General features: G+C 55.5%; 6 protein-coding genes across 6 annotated transcripts; 2 read left to right on the top strand and 4 right to left on the bottom strand.

The window, feature by feature from the left end:
* Positions 1-4,789: 4,789 nt before the first annotated feature.
* On the bottom strand, positions 4,790-5,187 carry IWZ02DRAFT_382835 (uncharacterized protein; the record flags this gene model as incomplete). Its single annotated transcript, XM_066765244.1, has 2 exons — positions 4,790-4,904; positions 4,973-5,187. Coding segments are annotated over 2 exons (330 nt in total), but the record flags the coding sequence as incomplete, so codon positions are not given.
* Positions 5,188-8,121: 2,934 nt separating this feature from the next.
* On the top strand, positions 8,122-9,933 carry IWZ02DRAFT_471217 (CAP Gly-rich domain-containing protein; the record flags this gene model as incomplete). Its single annotated transcript, XM_066768851.1, has 3 exons — positions 8,122-8,373; positions 9,313-9,523; positions 9,650-9,933. The coding sequence occupies 3 exons, from the start codon at positions 8,122-8,124 to the stop codon at positions 9,931-9,933; spliced, it is 747 nt and encodes a 248-aa protein (XP_066619914.1).
* A 263-nt stretch (positions 9,934-10,196) lies between these two features.
* IWZ02DRAFT_55539 (uncharacterized protein) lies at positions 10,197-14,381 on the bottom strand. Its single transcript, XM_066770887.1, has 3 exons — positions 13,923-14,381; positions 13,463-13,873; positions 10,197-13,416 (listed from the first exon to the last, which is right to left on the bottom strand). Exons 1-3 carry the CDS (start codon positions 14,205-14,207, stop codon positions 10,399-10,401), a joined length of 3,714 nt encoding a protein of 1,237 aa, XP_066619913.1. The 5' UTR covers positions 14,208-14,381; the 3' UTR covers positions 10,197-10,398.
* An 81-nt stretch (positions 14,382-14,462) lies between these two features.
* IWZ02DRAFT_476757 (n-acetylglucosamine-6-phosphate deacetylase-like protein) lies at positions 14,463-16,754 on the top strand. Its single transcript, XM_066769033.1, has 4 exons — positions 14,463-14,828; positions 14,887-15,048; positions 15,155-15,475; positions 15,666-16,754. The coding sequence occupies exons 1-4, from the start codon at positions 14,760-14,762 to the stop codon at positions 16,488-16,490; spliced, it is 1,377 nt and encodes a 458-aa protein (XP_066619912.1). The 5' UTR covers positions 14,463-14,759; the 3' UTR covers positions 16,491-16,754.
* Positions 16,755-17,645: 891 nt separating this feature from the next.
* On the bottom strand, positions 17,646-20,750 carry IWZ02DRAFT_55534 (VTC domain-containing protein). Its single transcript, XM_066770886.1, has 3 exons — positions 19,666-20,750; positions 17,976-19,618; positions 17,646-17,830 (listed from the first exon to the last, which is right to left on the bottom strand). The coding sequence occupies exons 1-3, from the start codon at positions 20,357-20,359 to the stop codon at positions 17,690-17,692; spliced, it is 2,478 nt and encodes an 825-aa protein (XP_066619911.1). The 5' UTR covers positions 20,360-20,750; the 3' UTR covers positions 17,646-17,689.
* A 392-nt stretch (positions 20,751-21,142) lies between these two features.
* Positions 21,143-22,159, bottom strand: IWZ02DRAFT_383162 (retinol dehydrogenase 12; the record flags this gene model as incomplete). The annotated part of the gene is made up of 1 exon (XM_066765261.1): positions 21,143-22,159. One exon carries the CDS (start codon positions 22,157-22,159, stop codon positions 21,143-21,145), a length of 1,017 nt encoding a protein of 338 aa, XP_066619910.1.
* Positions 22,160-22,577: the final 418 nt, after the last annotated feature.

Raw genomic sequence — 22,577 nt, 5'->3', positions numbered from 1 at the left:
GGACACGGATCAGCCAGCCAGCCAACCCGTACCTCCCTGCTCGACAAAGGCTCACTCAGAGCAAGCATCCCAGGTACGTCGGGGACATCGTCCTTGATCCCAACACGGGGACCCAGCCACCAACAACATCCCAACCGGCTGGCCATCCCAACCCAACTTTAACCGCCAACCCGGTCGACGATGACAACGATACGACATGGTATGATGCACGACAGAAAGACGCAAGAAACATGGGGATGGGGGATGGGGTGTATCATGGATGCTCCTTGTGCCGGACAGGCAGACAGGCGGGCGCGCTGACTGACTGAGCCACACCGATAGACTGACTGCCTGACGGGCGGACGAAAGATGGGTGGAGTGTAGCATCGAGGCGCGTCAAAAGATCACTGATGCGTATCCACGCCAGGAAAAAACTCGCTGACTGACTGACTGGCTGACTGGCAAAACGAGCGCACAAACGTAGAAGCAGCAGCTCACAACAACCAACAGCGCCTGCAAAAACAATGACAGCCAAACCCCCGCCTCCTATTCTGTCTGTCCGCCTGCCCGCTCGCTTGCCGGGTTCACCGTGGCCACGTCCACATGCGGCAAGAGAAGGGAAGGGGAGAGGGCAAGCGAAGAAATGCGAGGGGTCACTCCGTCCCACTTTTTTCTCTTCTGTTCCTTTTTCCTGCCTCTTCACCAGGACAGGACAAGACAAGACGGCTCTTCCCCGTTCCCTGTCTGCGGTCAAAGAGTGGAGACAACGGCATCCCTGCCGGATGGCTGGACGGGGTGAGAGGCGTCAACGGTCGTGCTGGCTGGCTTTTCTGGTCCTTTGTGAAGCACCTCCCTTTCCTGCTTTCGATGCGGCAATTCTCAACGCATTTCTCTGTGACAGCGGCCACACGCACACTCGCCCGACCTTTTTTTTTTTTTTTTTTCTCTCCGTCAAGTGGTCTGAATACAGTAGCAAAACATGGGAGCGAGCCCCGCGCGCACTGCGGTGCGAAGCGGCGTGGCGCGCAGTGGCGCATGGCGTTATTGCTAAGCTGGGGCCTATCTCGTCGCTCCTTCTCGGCGGACTTGCTCCGTGATCGATTGGCTAGCTGACCGACTCGAATGGAGAGAAGAAAAACTAGGATGCCAATTGATTTGGGCGTGGGGGGGGGGGGGGTGGTTGGTAAGGGTGATTGATGATCAGATCGACGAGGGAGAGCGGGACAGACGGACGGATGGATGGACGGAAAGACGGTAACTTTGGAGGCCCGCGCCGGCTTGTGAGGGTGGTGGTGGTTGACAATGGACAGGGTCATGGCTGGTATGTGGGGAGTGGGATGGACAGAGTGAGATGAGATGGCATGGCATGGCGCAGGAAAACAGGGGCAAGGTTTGTTACAACAGAGTGAGTAGTAGTGAGGGACCGATACGAGGGAGGGGATTCTCTGTGGTCAGGATTCGACATGGTGATGGCGCTTATGTTGGTTGGTCATTTCTCACCTCACTCGGATATGCAGACAGGCAGGCAGAGGTCAGACGGTCGGTCGGTCAGTTGGTAGCGGTAGGTAGCTGCAGATGGCGTTCGTCGACCGACGGTGTGTTTGCTGGCTTACTCGCTGATGCTTCTGCTGCTGGGCGGACAAAGAACGCAGCCCGTTCGATCGAGGGATGGAGATTGTGCAAGATGCGAGCGAACATGGGTGGTCTACGATGGGCGTATAGAATGGATGGATGCTGTAAGCTGCATTACAGCGGACGCACGAGTGCAAAGGAGACGCCGCTCCTCCTGATCAGGGGAATCCCTTCCCGGAATCTCGGTCTGTTTTTTTTTTTTCACTTCTTCATCTGCTTGCTTCTGAGATCGTGATCATATTAACTCAATAATTGGATGGATTTGGCAATGCATGGCCACGTTTGGTTGCACTGTTTACGTCGTCGCCCTACTCTCCCACCCATCCATTGATGGGCACCTATCTGGCGTCCAGACCGCGGCGTCTATAGCGCAAACTATACCCTCACCGCAAGTCTTACTCGAGTATTGAGGCCTTTTGTTGCTTTTTGGCTGCTGTCAGTCTCAAAAGGCGTGTTGGAGCGGCGCGGTGTGGCGTGGCACCAAAGTCCTGTCATCGTGGGAGTTACAGAGCGTAGACCGCACAGCTCGATGCGCAACACCAACGAGCACACGCGGTAATGACTCCTCACCACGGCACGGCTGGCCATGGCTAGCAATGGCGTTGTTGTGGCTTCCATTAAATGCGTCCGCGCCGCCACGGACGACCGAACGACACCATAGCATGCGGGTGGTGGGCTGTTGGTCTTGGGCCGTCGGTCTGACACAACACGTCAGTTTGTCGTTCCTCCACTCTGTTGCATGCGGAAGCGGGGTCTGACTGTCTGACTGTCTTGAGTTGGCAACGAGAACCGCCCAAGTGAAAGTCGGATGTGCGCAGGACAAGCATCCAGGTGACGTCGCCCATGCCTTGCTTTTTGGGCGGTCAGTTGGCCATTTGTTGGCATGTGAGCAGCTATCATGCAATGAACTTGATGGATCGGTGGCTTACATGGCGGCGTCCGCAGCTTGAGCGGTCTTGCTCACGAAGTGTTTGCCATCATCGGATTTTTTTGGTAGGCTGCCTCGCCTTTTGTGGGTTGATGGACTATTGCAGTCATTAACCTTGCGAGCTATTCTTGCTGGATAAGCATTAGTAGAGTGTGATTAGGATCGGGAGATCTCCTTGTGACTTGTTCGACAGAATCGGCAGTGGGCCAGAGGGAATTTGCAAGCGGGGTTGGAGTGCTAGGGCCGTTCTTCTACGCGGGCTGAGTTCGTGTGGAATGGATAGTAAGTCAGTTCAAGACGAGTGATTGTTTGGAGTAGGTTTTGGTACTTTGAAGAACTCATCATGAGTTCGTGGTTCGTGGCTGTCTGAAAGCCAGAAAGAAAACCAAACCGTTGATGATGAACAGCTCGACGTCACAATGGGCAATGGGACCGGGAAACTACCACCCATCATCAAAATTAAGTAAGTAGAAGCAAGATTGTATGTACTTGACTGATCGAGCAGCACTAGATTCTGGACAAGTATAGACAGCGCAATGCAAAATCCAAAAAAATGAAACAATGAAATCAGATGCAGGAAATGATGCACAGAAAACAGAGCAGCCACCGACCAATTCCCCAAGTACCCATCCAACCATTCATCCATCCAGCCAGCCAGCCATCCAGAAATCAATCGCCGTTCGCTGTGCAATGGATAAAGCAGTTCATCAAGTCATGCCCGTATATCGTACCGTGCTCCATCTTGTGCCCATGCCAAGCCGACAGCGCCCTCCAACACCCCATGACCATTCGAGGAGGCCTCTTATCAAGGCCCATCTCGTAAAAGCTTGTGCCAAATTCCATGCCCGTGCAGTGCTGCTGCGACTGTTACGCCGATGGTGGCTGAACGTGCCGTCTGCTGTGCTGCATTCCCACCTCTTTCCATCGCTGCCATTGCCCCCATCTATAGGACGGGTGATTCGTATCTCGTCATCGAAACAAAGGCACAGGAAATGAACGCCCTGCGTGCTATTTTTGCCCAAACGAGTTGATGTCCCATTAAAGTTTGGGGTTTTTGAATTCTTCAAATGATGAATGATGCAGAAGTAGGCTTCCATGCAATCGTCTCTGTATGCGGGACAAAATGCCGACCCAAGTTGATGTTGAATGAAGTTGCTTGCGCTTGTGCCGTCTCTGTGTGCGTGTGCAGATGCAAAGGTGCTCTTTTGCGGTGAAGGGGAAAATTCTCATGTCGTTTCAATGCTCATCACGTCGTTACTTCAGTTCGCATAACCATGGCCAACTGGGAGGGTTCGAAGGGCCTGGAAAGTGCAAGGCAAATATCGGTGGCGCCGTTCGAGACCCTACTGACTTCTGGATTTAGTGAGCTACGAGAGGCCGACACGGTCGTATCCTCTCTTGCTCTTGAGGATCTTTCCTCTCCAAAGAAGCCACTCTAGCCCAGGCCAGTCACTTCTTTTCTTTCTGGCGCCCTCTGTCCCCATCCTCTGTCTTTGCATCCATGTCCGCAACGAAGCCTGCTCGCTCACTCCTATCTCGAAGGCCTTCCCTTCCACCACGCCGAGGGGTCTCCTTGGATGCTGTTTCCGGACTCTTCGCCGAGCCTGGTCTCCGCCGTCCACCCGATGGGAATGGACTCGCAAGACCGCCATGTACGGGTAAAGTCCTGGGCGTTGTACCACTTCCATCTCCACTGTTTCCCGCGGTGGCAGTGGAGACGGACTTGGTGGCTTCATATGAAGCGCCCCCTGCACTAGTTGTCCGGGGCGGCGGGGTTGTGGGGCGGGCGTACGGGTGGGACGCAAGGGGACCGGGAGTCGGTGTGCCAGCCGGTGTCCTTGTTCTGGCCGGCCCACCATGGTGGGAAAGATTATAAGAGTGCTGGCCTGAGGACGGTTGGTGCGAGTAGGATGGAGGAGGTAGAGAGGAAGCGGGTGGTTGCTGCGACTGCCCATGCCTTGTTTCCGAATGACTGTGTCCCGGCGGGATTGTATGCTGTGTCGCAGAGCGATCCGCCGTGCGATGAACCGGACCCCAGTGTTCGCTGCGATCGTCTTCCTCTTCATGGTGGTGCGGCCGGTCGTCATGCATGACGTGGGCTCGTGTGTGGTAGTACGAGGAGTGATGGAGGGGAACACCAACTGGCGGCGGCGACTGCTCATAATGCTCTTCCTGCTCGTCGCCAGATCCAGGAGACATCGACTCGTGATATATTTGTGATGGATTTGAGGACCCTGTACCACGGTATTGCACGTTGGCGCGGCGAAGCATTTCTTCCTCGCCTAGTTGCCAATGCATGCGTTCGCAGGCACGCCAGGGACGACACATTTCGTCCGCGATGCGCTTCCACATGTCTTCCATGAAGCTGAGGCCACCAAATTGTGTCAGCAGTCCGATTCAAGCTTGTTGGAGTCGCAATAGGAAATTTCTTACCGATGATACAGTCGCGCCAGCATGTCCTTCTCATCTTCTGACCACTCCTTCTTCTCGGTGTAGTTTTGATATCTGAGTCGACATGCGGTCGCGCTCCTCCCTGGATTCTGCTGCGAAATGTCGACCCACTTCATGCCGCTGCTTCTCAGCTTGATGAGCAGCTTTTCTTCCTCTTCCGTCCACTTCCCTTTGAGCTTCTTTTCCTTTTTCTGCATCGATGACGATGGCTCCGCGACTAGAGAAGCTCGCGAGGCAGTCCTCTTGTTTGAAGGATGAAGCATGGATTGCGTAGCTGGAGGAACCATTTGATGGCTAGCCATCGCGTTAGGATGAGGAGCCCCGGGTGTTGGGCCTCCGCCTCCAGAATAAATGGGCCGGAAGCCATGGTGTACGTATGTTGGCGAGGTCTCCTCCATCGGCGGATACTGCCGATAGCCAGAGTACGGACGGGTGTGCTGAATAGGCGTCCATTGCGACGGAGGCCGAGGAGGCGAAGGCGAAAATACACCCGTCGACCTTGGAGTCGCATAGGAAGCAACAGGTGGCAGCGTAGGCTGCGGCGGCAGTGGTGGAGGTCTTGCGCCTGGATGTTGCGACGCAAAAGATCCTGCTCCACCTGAGGTTCCAGATGTGGAAGTCTTGTTAGCTCGCGGGGACTCGGAGTCGCGAGAGTCTCGCGACTCGAGCAGCGAGGCGATATCCAGGGTGAAGCTCTGTTGAGGCTGGCCTCCAGAGAAGGCCAGCCCACCAAGCAATCAAGACAGTCGACAGGGTTCCTCGGCGCTCCGAAGCAACGCGTAAGTTTTCTTGTTAGCCAAAAGTGCACTCTCGCATCAGTCTCGAGGTGATTGAGATGGAACAGGCTCGGATCGCAGTCGGCTAAACTGAGGAGCCCCTGGGAGATGGACAAGTCGAAGCGAAGATGGTGAGGGTCGAGGGTTGGAATTTCAGCGGTTTCGGGGTCTCCTTGGCGGGGGAACCCTCGAGGTACGGGCCGGATGTTTGGCGTCTTGAACGGCGGGATCGGGTCAGTTGTAGATGTGACCACGTAGATACAGCGGTAGAAGTTTTGAACGAAGCTTGGCGAGGCTGAAGGACTTGGGGAGACTAAGCTTGACGCGCAGGAAGATCTGTAAGCAAGACAACCCGCTGGCCCCGCAGCAAGATGGGCTTCGAACGCAGTTGGTGGCGAAGCAAATGAGTCGAGGTCGAAAAGTTCCGAATGCGAGGGTACGCAACGACCAACTACGTCTTTGTAGGCCCATTCTGCACTCTTACTCGCTACCCGTCATGTGCTATTTGGGAAGGCGATCAAGGGCCCCCGGTCATAGGGGTTGACTTGTGTTGACGGCCAATCGTGGCTGTTGTGCACGCAAGTGTATTAGGTGCGAAAAAGCAACCGCCCACGCCAACGGCGGAAGCCAAAAAGAAGGGAACATGCGACCAGGCGGGCGGAAAATTTGTTCCTAATCAAACTGCTGGGCAACGATGTTCATGCATGATGGGCGGCGCCACACAGTAAGCACCTCCTGGGATCAACCACGGGTACTATTTCAAGGATCACTGGATCCGGACATGGCAGAGGGTGAAGGAAAGGCATGGCAGGCTTCGGACAAGCTGCAGGCAGACGTGTGATGACGTGTCTTGACTACGGGGCTGCAAAGCCGGCGCAGACCAAATGGCAGAGTCCCCAAGCCACGGCTTTGGCCGGACAAGAAAAGGATAGTGGCTTTGAAAAAAACTTCTGGCAAGGTCAACCGAAGGGAAAAAAAAAAAAAAAAAAAAAAAGAGGCAAATAGAAGGTGGACACCTAAAGGTCGAGTTTTGACAGCTTCTCAAGGCAACCAGTCATCGGTAAGAGTTGAGCGGTGAACTGCTCCAGGGATGCGCCTGAAGGAAGTCTTGGGCCTTTTTTTTTTTTTTTTTTTCTCTTTTTTTTCACACTGTAAGAACGGCGCAGGCTTGATGACCTGGCGCAGCATTGGGGACGAAGATCTGCACAACCTTTTTTTTGCAGACAGATCCCAGCAAGTGAGGGCCGGCAGATGGTGGCCCCGGCAGTGGTTCGGTACCAGAAAATCAGTGGTTAGAGATGAGTGGGGAGAGTTTGGAATGTGTCTGCGAGAGGTGACTTGATGGAATCCTTGGAGATACATAAGAGCGGTGAAACAGGACGTTCTGCGGACGCTCGTAGCCGTGGCCAAAGTGACAATTTCTGTTCACAGACGGGCAGATGCGCGGTGCAACTTTGGCAGCTGTCTCCCCACGTGAGCAGGAACGCCATGTTATGGAGGCCAGGAACACGTTGCTATCTGGGCCGGCGGGTGCTCATGTGGCGTGACGGGCGTGGTGCTGTGGGTAGAGACGGACGGAAAGGGGCACGCGCAGGTTGGAGTGGGATGTAGTTGCGGCCTAAAGGGTGAGGCATGGGGACAGACAGGCGCGGTAGGCGGCATGGATTGCGTGCGGCTACAGCCACGGCGTACAGGTTGGAGCGTACGGGACGGAGTCGCGCAGGGCAGGCGGGCAGCTTGAGGCAGGACGGACGGATTTGCGATGAGATGGAGTTGAAAGTAACATGGCATGTCCCTACAGCAGAGATGCACGTGGGCCTAGCAGCGACCAGGGAGTTTCAGGCGCCCCCAAGGATGACGATGAAGTTGAAGTCTCTTTCGGTACAGATCCGGGGTATGACGCAGGCCGGTCGTCTGCTGTCGTGTCCAGACGGGAAATGGGCGGTGAGGATGCCAGTACGTCCGTAGGTGAGAGCAGGTCCAGCGTCGTCGTGACCGGGGAGGGCCTTGCCAGCTGGCATGCAAAGAGACAGGGAGAGCATGGCTGTCAAGAGCTGCTGGCGCGCTATAGGGCCGAACCGACGGGGAACTCGATTTGATGGCGCCGCCAGAGCCGCGGCAATCTCGCAATATACTGCGGCGGAGGCGGAGGCGGTGCTGCTGGGTGCAGCCGCCGCCGTCGTCGTCGTCGTTGTCTTGTTCTTGTTGGTGGTTGGTGGTTGGTGGTTGGGTTGCAGTCGAGTGGGCGTCTCGTCTCGCTTTGCTGTTCAGATCGGCGTCCGGAGCGCGTGCCGCCCTGTCGGTGTCGACCGACCTCAACACCAACCACCAACCACTCGCGAACCCCCATCCAACATGTCGCTTCAGTCCGCCCACGATGTGCCTCTGCTCATCTCATCCCCCAACTCTGCTAGCGAGCGCCGCATTACGCCGTCATGGTCCATTGCCAACCTCAAGACGCGCCTCGAGCCTGTAACGGGCATCCCGGCCTCGACCCAATCCCTCAGCCTGCGCATCGGCTCCCAGCAACCGATCCCCATTGAGGCCGCCGACGAGGATACGACACAGCTTTCCTCCTTCCCCCTCCAGCCTTATGCTGAGATCTACGTGAGTGCAACATCGCAACTTTCTTTTGCCCCTCTTCCCCCCCCCCCCCCCCCCCCCCCCCCCCCCCTCGAATATCATGTGCCATGGTGCTGGTCGTGGCACGATGCCCAAAGCGTAACCCCTGTCAGAGCGCCCCGAGTCAGCAATCCTGCTGCTTTTGGCCAGCGTCCTCTGCTTTTGCAACGCTCGCTGCTTTTTTGCCCGTGGGTCGACCAGGCGCCGGGGAGAGGGCTGATCTGAGGATCCGCGCCCCTCGAAAATCTCCCACCCATCCCGGCCAAACGTCATCGCACGAACCGCCATGGTTCATGTACCTGGCCGCTCGCATTTCCCCAAAAATTCAAAAAAAGAACATGCCTCCGCCCATATGTCGTTCGTCTTTTTCAATTTTTTTTTTTTTTTTTTTTTTTCGGGGGCCAACACCCCCTGAGTTCCATATTATTTGGTTGCTTATTGCTGCTTCGGTCCCGTCGTCGTCCCGGTGGATCGTAGCTGGACCCAGCAATTGGAAACATGGTCTGCGCCTCAAGCTGCACACTGCCGAGACATGGACTTCCGCATTGGGGCCTGTGAGGTTGAAAGAGTGTTTTGAATCATGGACCTGATGGATCCCTGGTGGCCCTTTTCGACAGCCTGGCGTCCAACCCATGCCGTCGTTCGAGCTCTGTCGACCATGCGCCGAGCGTGCCCAGGTCTCATTTGAGCCGTGGACAACCTATCAAGCTTGCCAAGATGATCTTATTCCAACTTCTCTTTTGACTTGTCCACTGTCTGTTACGCATACCAACATGATCCCATTCCTGCTAATTGACCACGCCCAAACATAGACATCTGCAGAGACTAACCACAGATTCCACAATGCCCAACCTCACCATCCCAAGCACCACAAGCACCACTCACCCGCAAAACGTCCAGCTAACACTTGCCCTCCTTCTCCAGGTCAACGACACGCGTCCCGCCGCGGCGCGAACAGACTTTACCGACGTCTCGTCTGTCCAAAAATACGTCATGCCCGAAGCAGAATACGAGACGCGCACCGACAGCGTGCTAGCCTGGAAGCGCAACCAGAAGCTCGGCCGCTTCGACCCCAACGCCCCCAGCATCGAGGAGCAAAAGGTCAAGGCCCTCGAGCGCGAGGTCGAGGAGAGAGGTATGCATGCTTGCGTCTGCTTCCTTTGCTTTATTTCCCTTTGCCCTCCCATTTTCAATTTTACTTCACTCTCCGCCCATCATCCAACGAACCCACCCACCACTAACACCCCCTACCCACCCCCAGGCATCCACCCCGCCTCGCGCATCCAACTCCTCCCCGCCTCGACCGACGGCCGCCGCGGCACGGTGCGCTTCGTCGGCCGCATCCCAGAGCTGCCACCCCCCTACGGACCCTGGGTCGGCGTCGAGCTCGACGAGCCCACCGGCCGCAACGACGGCTCCGTCAAAGGTGGCACGCGCTACTTTACCTGCAAGCCCAACTGCGGCGTCTTTGTGCGGCCGGAGAGGGTGGAGGTTGGCGATTTTGATGTTGTTGATGAGTTTGCGGAGGAAATGGAGGAGATTTAGAGGAGGGTTTTGGGGGAGTGAGGTGAGGAGAAAAAGGACGGATGATGGAGCAGGAGGGTGAGGGAGGGGGTTTTGTGTGGGTGAGTCCGTGATTTTAATGAAAAAAGACTAAGACGGTCTGAAGGTGTGCGAGTCGTAAGGAGAGTACCATCGTACCTTGTTGCTCTTTCAATGCCACTGCACTGCACAAAACGTAGAAATGTTCGGAACAGCAATTCTGACATGCAATAATACATCAACTACAATACAGAAAAACTCAAGACATGTCATTACCCTATCGCCTGGCCATCCATCACCCATACCAACCAGCAGACCAGAACGCTACCACGTTATGCAATGAATCCCCCTCCCACTACCATCCACCCAGCTAACTGATACCAAGAGTCCCCGACCACGTACACAACGCCACATCCATATGATAAGAAAGGAGAAGAAAGGAAAGAGAAAGAAAAGTGAAGAAACCAATCAATTACCCGTCTCCGTCTCAACCCCGGGCTTCCTCCCATCCAACTGTCCCGTCACCATATTCTTCAGCTTGCGCATGCCAATGATGGACTCGTCCTTGGCGAACTTGACATTGCGCGCTGGGCGCCACTGCATCAGACCGCGCTGCTTGCGGGCCTCGGTGCGACGGTTCTGCCGGTTGACCGACGCCGTCGACGTGTTGGTGTTGGTGGCCATGGACGACGTTGGGGAGGAGTTGACGTCGGATGTGGACGTGTATGACGTGCTTGGTCGGCCTTCGGCGGTGCTTGCGTTGGTCGACGGCGTGTAAGACGTCGAAGACGTGTCCCGTCGATGGCCGTTTTGCTGGTTCATGTTGTCCGCGTCTTGTAAGCCGAGATCTGGGTCCGTTGACGATGAGGAGGGCCGGTAGTCTTCGTCAAAGTCGGATTCGTGGTCCTCGTCGCTCGATGGATGGTTCGGGTCGTGGAGAGGCGGCTCCTTGCCTGGTTCGCGACGCTTGCGGCCCTTCGAATCCATAAATGCCTTTGGATCCGAGCCGAACGCGCCAGACCAGTCGGTACCATCTCTGCTGAGCCATTTGCCCTTATCTTCTTCGGTTGCTGCCTTGAGAACATCGCGGCCAGAGGTTAGAGACCTCTCGTGCAGCTGTTGGATGCGTTCCGGAAGTTCCTTGTCAACACGGCGCTGCCTCACGCCTTCAGCTATACAGGCTTCCCACGTCTCGTACGTCTCACGCGAGTCGTTGTCCATGATAAAGGCTTCATGGCTTTCATCCATTCCAGCCTTGAAACGACCACTGAACCGCAGCCGTCCAACTTCTTTGAGATCCTCGAGACCAGGCTCACCGTTGCAGTTGTTCTCGGTAATGTAGTTCAAGGTCAGTCGTGCCGGATTCGTGCATTGCCAGATGGGAATATCGATTTCTGTGTTTTCGTTGTCGATCAGATGCTGAAGCCACACGACAGCATGGGCATCAGGCTTGCGTTTGCCGCTGACGTGGAATTCGAAGACGATGGGGGAGCGGTATCGATACTTGACTGGCAGGCGGACTTCTTTCTGGCCATCCTCCTGCGTAATATCCCAATAAACACCGTCCCCACCTTCAAGCTGATGGGCCTCGGTGCGTGGCACTTTTGCCGTCGAACCGCCAGTCCGCATCCTGAGCTTGGCGTGGTGCTGATATCCATGAGCCTGGATGCGTTCAGAACAGAATTCAAACGTTCCAACATCCCAGCCAAGAAGATTTGGCGGCAGGCGCGTCTCTACGCTGCGGAAGAGCAGGGAGATACGGATGCGACCAAAGCCAATACCGCCATCAAGGGGATACCAGCGAGTCACCTGCGAACTCGACTCGAGAATATCGGTCAGCTTGAGAGGAACTATGCCCAGAATCGGATCGTGCTCTCTGTGGCGCTGGTCACGAACAGTGACGGTGACAATGCCAGAGCGCCAGTCGCGGATGAAGCGCTCAGTGCCCGCATTGAAAATTGGCTGACTACTAACTGCCTTGGATCGTGTCCGGTACACCAGTTCGTCATTCAGAAGAATGGTACAATAGCTGTTGGGAAGGTTGCCTCCTTCTTGCTTGGAGTTTTCGCCGTAAGTCTTGGCCGGTTCAAACTCTCGTCCCTTGCGACTGCCAGACGTTCCCTTGACATTATCCAGCTCAAGGTTGACAATCTGGTGGACGACAACACTGACGATACCGCTCGGCCAGAGAGGATCCGGCGGAGTGTGCTGTACAGCATCGTCTTCTTCCGTGTTGGTGACTCCCTTTTCATCTTGGAATTCTGGATTGTCCCGGAGCTTTGGATCAACATTCTTGTTCTTGCCGTCTGTCCTGAGCTCAGGGCGGAATTTGGGCTTGCCGAAGTAGCCGACCTCCCAGTGGAGCTCTCCAGGCATGCTGCTGTCAGCGTCCATGCCGGCCAGCTTGCTCACCTGCGGGTACATCTTGCCCGGGTGCTGAATCATCTTTTGCATCGAGAGCTCTACTTTGCCGACAATGTCATCAGCACTGTGACGGTCAGAGTCCCAGAGCTCGACACTCAAATTTTCATCGGCTTTGATCAACTCTGGCGTGACTAGAAGTGCGGCCGTCTCCTCCCAAATGGGGTTCAGGTCATCGGTGATGACTCGTGTGCAGTACATGGGCTTGCCGTACTTGGAGAAAGTCAAAGTGATGTAGGGGTCACTGCCACCATACGAACTTCCACGCTTGTCTTGCTTGCTGAGGCCAGTGGCTCTGTGGATGCGAATCCAGAGTATACCAAGAGCGCGAACATCTTTGGTGATATCATCGCCTTGGAGAATCGCCCTCAGGTCAAGAGACATTGACTTTGGAGCAACGTACATGCTCGCAGCCGCTCCAATGGCGTAGTTGACGAAGTTTGAAATGAGGGGCAGATTGAGGATATTAACCCCCTTTTGCATCATGGGAATGCAACCAGCTTCAATATGAGGCAGCCCCATCAGGCTGAAAGTCAGAGTCTTGAGGAAAGGAGGTTCTGGAGTCATGTTCAAGCGAAGGCGGACGGTGCCAACGAGTCCCTGCAGTTCGACAAAAATGGGCAAAGGTACCCCGAAAAGACCTTTGACACCAAGATAGAAGACGAGGGCCATGTGCATGTTCTTCGCCTTTTCCGAGGCGCTGCTGCCAGATGGTTTCGCGTGGTATGCGAACGAAACCTCGAGGTTGTAGTAGTCACCGCCCTCTTCGTCGGCAGCCGCTTCCTGGGGGTCTTTTGTGTTCTTGTTCTCCTCGTGAATGGCCTTCTTCATGTCCTGCATTTGCGAGTCGGGGAGCGCTCGCATGCTGAGGATGCGAATGGGATTGCTTCCTTGGTTGATCTCCGAGACGCGGACATTCTCAATGACGCCAGGAACAGAAGCTTGCATGACATCTTCGATGGTGTCTGCAACGCTCTGGAACATGTCCGGGTTGATTAGGCCCCACACGATTTCAAGCAGAGTGTTCATCCACTCGACAGACTCGGGAAGAAGGTTCGCAGTGGCCTAGCGGAGTTAGCGCTGATTCGGCAGGATGGAGGATTTGCCTCACAGTTTGGCCGCGGGTCCTTTCGCTATGCCATTCCAGTTCTCTACCTCTCCGCACGACTTCCTTCGCCCACAACCAAACGCCCGATGCAATGCAAGCGCCCAAGGGAATGAGGCCCAACAGCGAACCTCCGAACATTTTTCCAATCATGACAATGGCAATCACGACACCGGCGCAAAGGCCTCCGGCTTGCTTTTGAATGGTCACAAAGTATGGCTCGTAGCTGACTGACGGAGTCGGGTGAAAAAGAATGTTTGTTTTCTCGCCATGAATGGGAACATCGGATGTAGTGCCTTCGGCAACTGGATCCGGAGGAGCAGTGACATCCTGATTTTCTTTGTACTGGTCATACGGCTGCGAAGACTCGGTCTTGATGGGAGCGTCTTTCCCCAGATTGGCATTGGGCACGGAGAGCTGGCAGGGTTAGTACACGTGTGTCCAGGATGGGTTGGGCGACGCTTACCTGAGGGTTTTCGACCAAGCCCATCATGTGCTTGTCGGCATTCTCAATGACGACCTCCCTTCCTGTGGTGGGGTCGGTAACCGTCTTCTGATGTTCTTTCTTGTGGGTCTGATTTCCTGGATGCGGGGTGGTCCCGTCTGTGACGAGCTCGCGCCGCTCATCAATGGCCTTGTCGCGTTCTGCCTTGTCCTTGTCGAGGGCGTCGATGAACTTCCTGACCGTGGGAATGCGATTGTTGCCGGAATAGTGGCCGCCCGGGGCGTGCTGTTGCAACTGGTCGGCCATGATGACGTGGAAGCGCAGTGTTGAAAGAGCGAGCTGGCGAGGGTGTTCAGAAGGCTGGTGAAGCCTCTGGAGGCGGGGTAGGAAGACCAATGGAGGGCAGTCAGCAGCGGTTGTGGTGTAGATGAAAGCGCCGAGCAGCGGCAACGGGAGTCGAGGCAGTTATGGACATTCAAGTTGAAAGGGCTGCACGGGATCCTGATCAGGGCAGCGCCTGCAGCGATTGCCATGACATCATGGGGCACGCCAGGGCGCGTCGACCGGGCAAACAAGCACAAAGCCACCTCACCTCCTACCCACCCAGCACCACCAGCACCGCCCAACACCATGATTGCGTGTCGCACCGCAGCATCACGTCCGGGGGGTCACGTCCTGTTTGGACTCGGCTGAGGCCGCCAAGGGCAGTGCAGGCCAAGCTGCTTGCGTGTTATGAAGCATGGAGCTTGCAGCGACGCGACGCGTGGTCCACCACCTCAGGCCAGCTCCTCGCCTCACCAGGCTGGCGGAGGGAAAGATGGATGTGATGGAAGCCACTGCCACCACTGATGGTCGGGTATGGGACGTGTTTTGGAGAAGCAATCGAAGGTTGGCGTGGTTGGGTCGAAGGAACATTTCCTAAGGCAGGTAGGTAGGTACCTTAGTACCTTGCTACTTGTTTGCTGCTAGAGCTAATGCGTCATAGGCGGGGGCCTCCCGGGCCGTCCACTGCGAGTGCCCAGGGAGATCGGCGCCAAGGACCCTCCCGGTCCCTGCCGTGCAGTCTAGTCTAGACTTCACCTCAGTTGCTGTTGCTGACTGCTTACTACCTACCAGCCGCAGACTTGTACCTTACCTCGATGCAAATGTAAGTGCCGACGGCTCTCCATCACCATTGCCGCTGTTTATATCTCCCGTCTTCCCCTACTCCCCTCTCCGCTCTCTACCGCTGTGCCATAATGACCGACAATCAGTTCACCCTCCTCACCAATTGCCGCTACTGTCTCAATGGCCAGCTGGTCGATGACCATCTCGTCATTTCAGAAGAGACGGGCCGCATCCTCTACCGTACTGGCTACATAGGCGGTGATATCTGTGATCTGGAAGGACACATTGTTGCTCCAGGATTTCTCGAGCTTCAGACCTACGGCGCCAATGGATTCCGCTTCACAGATTTCGAGAACCAACAAGAATATGACCAAAAGCTTCAGAGCACCGCCGAGTACTACCTTACACAAGGTGTTACTGGATTCTGGGCAACCATACCAACTGTCGCTCCGGACACTTTCCAGCAGGTACGCCAGAGTGACGTCTGAATGCTTCAATTTTGCAAGAAGCAACCAATGGGAAATCAATCTCATTCAACATGCTGTGCAGCTTCTTTTTTACTTTCTTCGTTCGTTTTCAGCCTGCTCTTTTCGGTCCTCACGCTACGATGAACTCCATGCGTCAATTGACAATTTCTCAAACTGACACTCCGTGTAGATCCTCCCCTCATTGAATCCCAAGGCCCATCCCAGCTTCCAGGGCGCAACAGTCCTCGGCGCACACGCCTACAACCCTGATCTGCGCCAGACCCCGATTCTCGTCGGTCCCTCGCCTCCTCCTTCTCTCAAGCACCTCACCCTCTCACCCTCGGCCTCCACCACGCCCCTGATACCCTCATTGCGCAACGCCTCCCTCACCGTCTCCCTCGCGCCCCAGAGTGAAGGCTCGGGCAGCGTCAAGGAAAGTGCCTTCTTAACCGGCATTTCGGCCCTGGCGGCCGGCGCAACTGGTCTCTCCGCCTCATCAATGCCAACCATGAACTGGCGCGCTGGCGGCGACGACAGCCTCGTCGGCCTCGTCACGATTCCGCCCTCCAGCGACCCGCAACCGCCATTCTACGGTCTCGTCGCCGACGGAGCGCACGTCTCGCCGAGCACAGCGGCGCTCCTCTTCCGCGCCAACCAGTCGCGCGCCATGCTGGTCAGCAGCGCCGACCCGGCCTCGGCCTCTTCCTCCTCCTCCTCCTCGACCATCTCGCTGGCCCAGTCCGTCCGTAACCTCATGGCGTGGACGGGGTGCAGCGTCGCCGAGGCCGTCCGCTGCTGCACCGAGAACGTGGCCGCGTTCATGGGCGTCGACGGCTTCGAGGTCCCCGGCATGCCGCCGGCGCTGGGCAGCGCCGCCAGCGGCAAGGGCGGCCCTGGCGTTGGCGTGCTCAAGCAGGGTCGCAGGGCTGATCTCGTCGTCCTCAGTGATGAGGGTGAGGTCTTGCAGACGTGGATTGCGGGCCGCAAAGCGTGGGAGAGGGAGGGCGGGCTGTAATGGACTGTTGATTGGTCTGGCTGAGGCAGGTAGGGAATGGGAATGGGAATATATGACATGACGTGACGAAATCTCTTCTGCATTGATGGTTCTTGATGATTAGATTGGTTAGAGCTTCGTCCTTTGGGGGTCCAGGGGTTGGTTGGTTGTTATAGCGCATCGCATTATTTGCCGCATAGTAGTACCTACACTCCACCACACACATACAAACAAAACTGCTACTTGCACGTCGCACATCTTCTTCCACGATCAATCCACAATAATTCTTCCTTCTGCCCATCGTCTTCCAGCACACTGACCTACATCTCCACGGACACACGCTCTTACCCGAGCAACGTACCTATTCCGACCAACCAGTAGATCACGTCTAGTAACCAACGCATCTCGTCGTCCATCGCAACGACATGCACTGTTCAAAAGTCCATCCATCCTCTGCACAACAAGGAGACAGACAGAAATTGGTCGAATGGAGCTATGGATAGATGTACACTTAGAAGTATGCACGTGCTTGCATAGAGATAGATGTACGCACAAAAGACTGAGAAGAAAAAGTATTAGGGAGAGGGAGAATTAGTATCTAGATATATATATGTACGTATATATGTATGTAGGTATATATGTATATATATATACATATACATGTATGTATGTGTGTATACCAAGAACAACAACAACAACAACAACAACAACAGTAATCCCAACCCTGCGGCCGGCGCGCAGCTTGCTCAAAACGTGCCATCCAATCCTACCACCGCCTCACTACTATGCTACACCACCACAGCTGTCATTCCAACGACGACGCGGCGGGGAGACAGAAAGACAGATGAACGTTGGACGCGACGGGAGAGGAAGAGCAAGAAGACGACTGCAACCGCAAACAAACAAGTGGGATACAAATTTATACAAGACAGACAAGAGAGCAATAATGGGACAGCGATCTGGCTCGCTCGCTCTCTTCTCCTCTTTGTGCCCGAGAAAATGGACAAGTGCCCTGCCCTGCGCTGCTCAGTCCAGGCGACCAACACAGGGACAGAAGTCGGCTTATGGATGTTGCGAGTGCCTCCCTCCCTTTCTCCCTTCCTGTCTACACTTGCACATGTATTTTTACTAGTGATTGGTTGATCGATACAGACGAACTAACGGGTACGACGTGTGAATGGATGGATGAATGGATGGACAACAAAAAATGAGCATCTGTCTCACAGCTCGTCCGTTCCAGCGCCAAACAAGACCTGGGCCGAGGCGCTCACGGCAGCGGAGACGAGAGCGGACGTGGTGCCGTTGTGCGAGGCGGGCGGTTGGTCGTGCTGGCGGTGCTTCTCTGACAGCATGGCATTGTACTGCGGGCGACGACGGAGGCGTGATTAGCTGGAATTCTTACATGGAATTGCGGCGAAGAAATCAGGTGAAGAGCAAGAAGAGGACGAGAGAGATGGAGTTTGCAGGATGAGTGAGAAAGTATAGGTTAGCTCAGAACTGACTCACCTTGAATCCAAAATTGCACAATAGCGCCACGACCAATCCGACACAGACGACAATGGGACCCAAGACGTTATCAAAGTCCTTGCCGCTGCGCTGCTGGATGAGCCGGCTGCGATACATGTACATAGCGTAGCCCCACACGCCGGCGAACAGGGCGACGATGGTGTAAACGATTGCCAGCACACGGCCGACCTGGTTGCCCTCGCCTGCCGCGTTGTATAGGCCCAAGCTTAGCGTCGCCAGCAAGATTGTTACGTGCTGCCATTTGATAAAGGTGCGTTGGTTTGCGAGCCACACCTTGGCTTCGACGCGCACCGGACCTTGGTCTTTGATCCACAGGCCTGGGTCGCGGACGCCGGGCGGCAGGTTGGCTGCGCCGCCGGCGCGGTGCCGTTGCGCATACTTGGAGTAGGAAAAGGAAGGGAACAGGGCGCGCAGGCCGGCAGGTGATGTCGTGTTGCCCTCGCCACCCGTCGTCGTGACTTCTTGGCCAGCATCCGAATCCGAATCTTCGTGGTCTACTTCGGGTCTGGTGCTCGGACTTTGGGCGGTGGCGGCCGCGAGCGAGGCGCGTCGTGTGTCCTCGATGGTAGCCTTACCAGATGGAGACTTGTACTTGGACAGCGAGTGACCCCCAGCAGGCGAGCCAACGGGGGAGCTGACAGAGGCACGGAAGGGCGACGCGCGGTTGCCAAAGAGGGAGCCGACAGCGAATTCGTCCTCGGCTGCCTTTGCTTTGCGCTCTTGCTCCTCTTCGAAGGCTTCATGGGGGTCACGTCTAATGTCGGTCTCGAGCTCGGAGAGCCAAAAGGGGAACGTGTTGACTTGGTCCTCAAACAGCTGCGCAACACCGTGGACGAATTTCGAAAAGCGCGGGGCTTCCTTGACGAGATGCGAGGCCATCAGGTCCGAAATCCATTCGTAGTCCTTGCGGCCCTTGATCTTGATTTCGAGAAGTGCAAAGGGAAAGCGGTTGATTTCACCCTTGCGAATGCCGCTGAAGGGGTACTCCATTTGAGCGTCGTCAATGTCCCTGCGGTGCCAGTCCTCGGGATCACGGCAGGGCCTGTCGGCGTCGATGGCATCTTCGCGGATGAGCGCCAGATCAGTATCCAGGGATATCCGGACCCTGTCATCTCCAGGAATCTGAAAGGCGGTGCGGGTGTAGTTCGCCCTGAGGACCGGTTGGAGCTCCTTCTCCTTGATAAACGTTTGGATAGCTTCGGCACTCTTTTGAAGCTCCTCGGCCTTGTGGTCATGCTCGCCCATGGTCCTCTTGATCTTGTCGATGCTCTTTTCCATGTGGTACTCGCCGCGAAGGAACGCCTGTATGTACTTTTCCTTGATAGGGAATCGCAGCTCTTCGCTGGCATCGCCCTCCTTGATCGTCTTTTTCTCGAAATAAATTTCTGGCTTCTCCGAAACCTGACCATACCACCGCAGCCGCAGCGATGACGCGTCAGGAACATGCTCTACCTTGTCGGTATATAACGAGAACCTGGGATTGTCAAAGTATATAGAGGTAATGGTCGGGTCGCGTTGGTTACCCTCGGCAACCTTGGACGTTTGAGGATTGTAGACCAGCACAGGAAGACGACGGAGGATGACAGTTTTGACCTCGAGGAGGTTCTCAGGGTGGACCCAGACTGTGAAATGTGAGCGGGAATGTATCAAATCCAGTCGACAAACCTACACTTGTAAGATGTGAAGCTTTCGCCAGCGGACTGGCCTTCGGAAAAGGAAATGTCGCGCTGCTCCTTGCCTTCGAGGTTTTGGCGAACAAACGAGTACATGGCAGACAGCCTGATCAACAATGGCGAGTAGTCCTCCTTGTTGAAGGGCAAAGCTCCCAGGCGCACTTGCAGCAGAGGACGGACGCGGTAAATGTGACCACGCTTGCGGTCGTGCTTCTTGGCTGCCTTTAAGAAACCGGTATAATTGATGCGACTATATCGCTCCAGCTCGCTGACCTCTTTTGTGATTGTGTCCAGCTCCTTCAGCACCTCATTAGACACTCTCCGGCGCTCCTCGTCCGACGGCTCAGCCTTTTTGCCCTTTGCGCTGCCCTCGCCATTGTTGTCGGCGTCGTCGCCCTCCCTAACGGCCAGCGCCAACGGCTCGAGCTTCTGCTCGCATTTGGTGGTGCGGTCGCGCAGGTCCTGGTACTTTTTGTTCTGGAAGTCGTGGACCTTTTCGAGTTGGACGTTGACGAGCTCGTCGACGAAGCGGCCCTCGTCCTCCTCGGTCCACTGGTCGTCTGCGTCCTCTTGGTCAGAGCCCTGGTCCGAGGCGCCCTCGCGCAGAAGCTGCTTAAGCTTGTCGTAGTCAATGTACTTGTCCTCCCATGGCTGGTAGACGGTGCGGCGAAGGGTTCGGCCAAAACGCATGTCGGGCGGCGGGGACAGGGGGGCTCTTTGAATTGTGTCGAGGTAGTACAATGACGACGCGACTGGCGGCGTAGAATTATTTATCGCCTTTGGGTCGGGTCGACTGTCGACGGCCAGTGCATGTTATGGAGAGGACCACGTGCGGAGAGCGGTGGGTGCGGCCAGAGCTCTCTGTCTGTTTCCGGCGGCTGTCCACTGATTTGGCGCGAACCGGCCCCGCCCTCGACCAGACAGAACCATATTTACCAACCGCCTTGCTGTGCCTCCCAAAATTTTCACTTCACTCCAACGCGCCACAATTTCCAACCGACTCATCTGCTTGACTGGATCTTTGTTCGTCTCGCTGGATGTTTTTGGCCTACGCCCGTCGACATGAGCAACCACTTCGCTATGGTCCAGCCCGCTCGGACCAAATCCCGGCACGGGTTTGAAGACGGAATGTTTGGTGATGAGACGATGGACTTGTCGTCGAAGCTTCTTGTCTCGGGGAGAAGAAACGTCCTTTTCAACTGTCAACTCCCGTCGCGTACACCAGCGGCGACTTCAAGAGCCTGATCGCCCATATTGTCTACGGAACTTCTGCCGTGCTCTCTCAAAAAGCTATCGCACTCGTTAGATTCGGCTGATCCTTGCTAGCAAAGCTTAGCATCTCAGCATCGGTCCTTTCTGTTGCTTGATTCTCCGTCAAAGAACGATATGTCTTATATCAAATTTACTTTCCAGCATACTACTGGTTTTGCTAAAGATACTAACAATTGTTCCTCAGCATTCTTTTCTCGTCCTCTAAAAATCCTGCAACTCTATACCAGCCTTCTCCTTGACAAGGTCTCGCGTCAACTTCATCAATCTCTCTCTCAAGTCTCGATCCTGGCTCATCTGGCTCCCAGGCTCCACAGTGGCAGGGGGTGCAATGTACTGCCCGCCCTGTTCTGTCGTCGTCGCCGCAAACATGGTGCTAACAGCGCCATGCAAAATATCCTTCTTGAGCGGCTTCGCAAGAAGACTCATCCCGTAGCCGCCCAATGGATACGCCTCGTGTATCCACTTGTTCGTCTGCGATGTGTCCACAATGCCTGGGTGCGTGGCGTTGACCAAGATGTTGGGGTGTTGTGCCCGCAGATGGTCATCTAGATACCGGGCGTACAGAATCGACGCCAGCTTGGTGCGGCCGTATTGAGGGTTGGGCCCAAAGTCCTTGTTCAGCTCCTCAACGCTCTCGAACCGGGTTTCCTTGGGCGCCGACTCGTGCAGATTTGACGCCAGATGCACGACTCTAACCTTGTTCCCCGAATCCGCAGTCTTCTTCAATGTGTGTAGCAGTCGCGACGTCAGAACCGCGTGGCCAAAGTGATTGACGGCCATGTGGCGGTCGATGCCATTGGACGGCGCCTGTTCAGTCGTCATGATGCCGCGCGCAGCGTTGCAGATGAGGATGTCGATTCTGTCCGTACTGCTGGCAATCTGGTCTGCTACATCGGCCGTGGCCTTCCAATCGCTGAGGTCGCAGGGAATCCACTCGACCTTGGATGCGGCGTCTTCGCCCATTTCCTCGCGGATGGCTTTGACGGCATCGACAGCGACGTCTTCGGACATGGAAACAATGAACAACTTGGAAATGTTCTTGGAGAGCAGCGTGTGCGTGCAGCCGTAGCCAATGCCTTCTGACCCGCCTGTGACGACGGCGACCTTGCCAGACAGGTCGGGCACCTGGTCCATGGAGAATTGTGAGTCTTTGGCAGCGAGCGAGTGTGTGTGCTTGCCGCCGATATTCTCAGCGATGGTGTTCTTGACAGACTGCATTTCGGCGGCGATATGTAAACGTCGATTTTGCTGGGAGGAAAAAGTAGGTGTGTCCTCTGATGGAACGGATATGTTCAAGTAAGACGCAAGATTGGAGGCTCCCGCTGTTCGTCTTATACACGGCGCTGCTGCTGTCCATCCACGCACACCAGAGATGGCATGCAGACGGGTAAGATGACGCACCATGCTGTCATAACGAGTTCAAGCGTCGGTCAACAAGTAAACAGCCCCTGACGAGAAACGGAAATGGGTGGACAAGATGCACATGGATCGGTGATCATGCTGCTTTTGTATGCGGAATTGAGATGCGGATGCAGTTTTACCATCATTGCCATCATCATCATCATCATCATCATCATCATCATCAAGGCGGTTCGGCTGCTCGTTGTGTGGGATTGGCCATGGCCACTTTTGTAAC

The sequence above is a fragment of the Phyllosticta citriasiana genome, assembly GCF_038021145.1.
Source record: "Phyllosticta citriasiana strain CBS 120426 chromosome Unknown IWZ02scaffold_12, whole genome shotgun sequence".
NCBI classification, from domain to species: domain Eukaryota; kingdom Fungi; phylum Ascomycota; class Dothideomycetes; order Botryosphaeriales; family Phyllostictaceae; genus Phyllosticta; species Phyllosticta citriasiana.
This window is presented reverse-complemented; position numbering and strand designations above follow the sequence as displayed.

What these genes read in the sequence shown, in the direction of transcription:
- IWZ02DRAFT_55539 (XM_066770887.1), bottom strand. Translation starts at nt 14,207, where the DNA reads ATGGCCGACCAGTTGCAACAGCACGCCCCGGGCGGCCACTATTCCGGC. An exon ending in GCTTGGTCGAAAACCCTCAG is followed by an intron (nt 13,874 to 13,922) that starts GTAAGCGTCGCC and finishes TAACCCTGCCAG; the next exon opens with CTCTCCGTGCCCAATGCCAA. An exon ending in AAAGGACCCGCGGCCAAACT is followed by an intron (nt 13,417 to 13,462) that starts GTGAGGCAAATC and finishes TAACTCCGCTAG; the next exon opens with GCCACTGCGAACCTTCTTCC.
- IWZ02DRAFT_55534 (XM_066770886.1), bottom strand. Translation starts at nt 20,359, where the DNA reads ATGCGTTTTGGCCGAACCCTTCGCCGCACCGTCTACCAGCCATGGGAG. An exon ending in AAGCTTCACATCTTACAAGT is followed by an intron (nt 19,619 to 19,665) that starts GTAGGTTTGTCG and finishes CACATTTCACAG; the next exon opens with TCTGGGTCCACCCTGAGAAC. An exon ending in TGTGCAATTTTGGATTCAAG is followed by an intron (nt 17,831 to 17,975) that starts GTGAGTCAGTTC and finishes CGTCGCCCGCAG; the next exon opens with TACAATGCCATGCTGTCAGA.
- IWZ02DRAFT_476757 (XM_066769033.1), top strand. Translation starts at nt 14,760, where the DNA reads ATGGGACGTGTTTTGGAGAAGCAATCGAAGGTTGGCGTGGTTGGGTCG. An exon ending in TACCTTACCTCGATGCAAAT is followed by an intron (nt 15,049 to 15,154) that starts GTAAGTGCCGAC and finishes ACCGACAATCAG; the next exon opens with TTCACCCTCCTCACCAATTG. An exon ending in CTCCGGACACTTTCCAGCAG is followed by an intron (nt 15,476 to 15,665) that starts GTACGCCAGAGT and finishes CACTCCGTGTAG; the next exon opens with ATCCTCCCCTCATTGAATCC.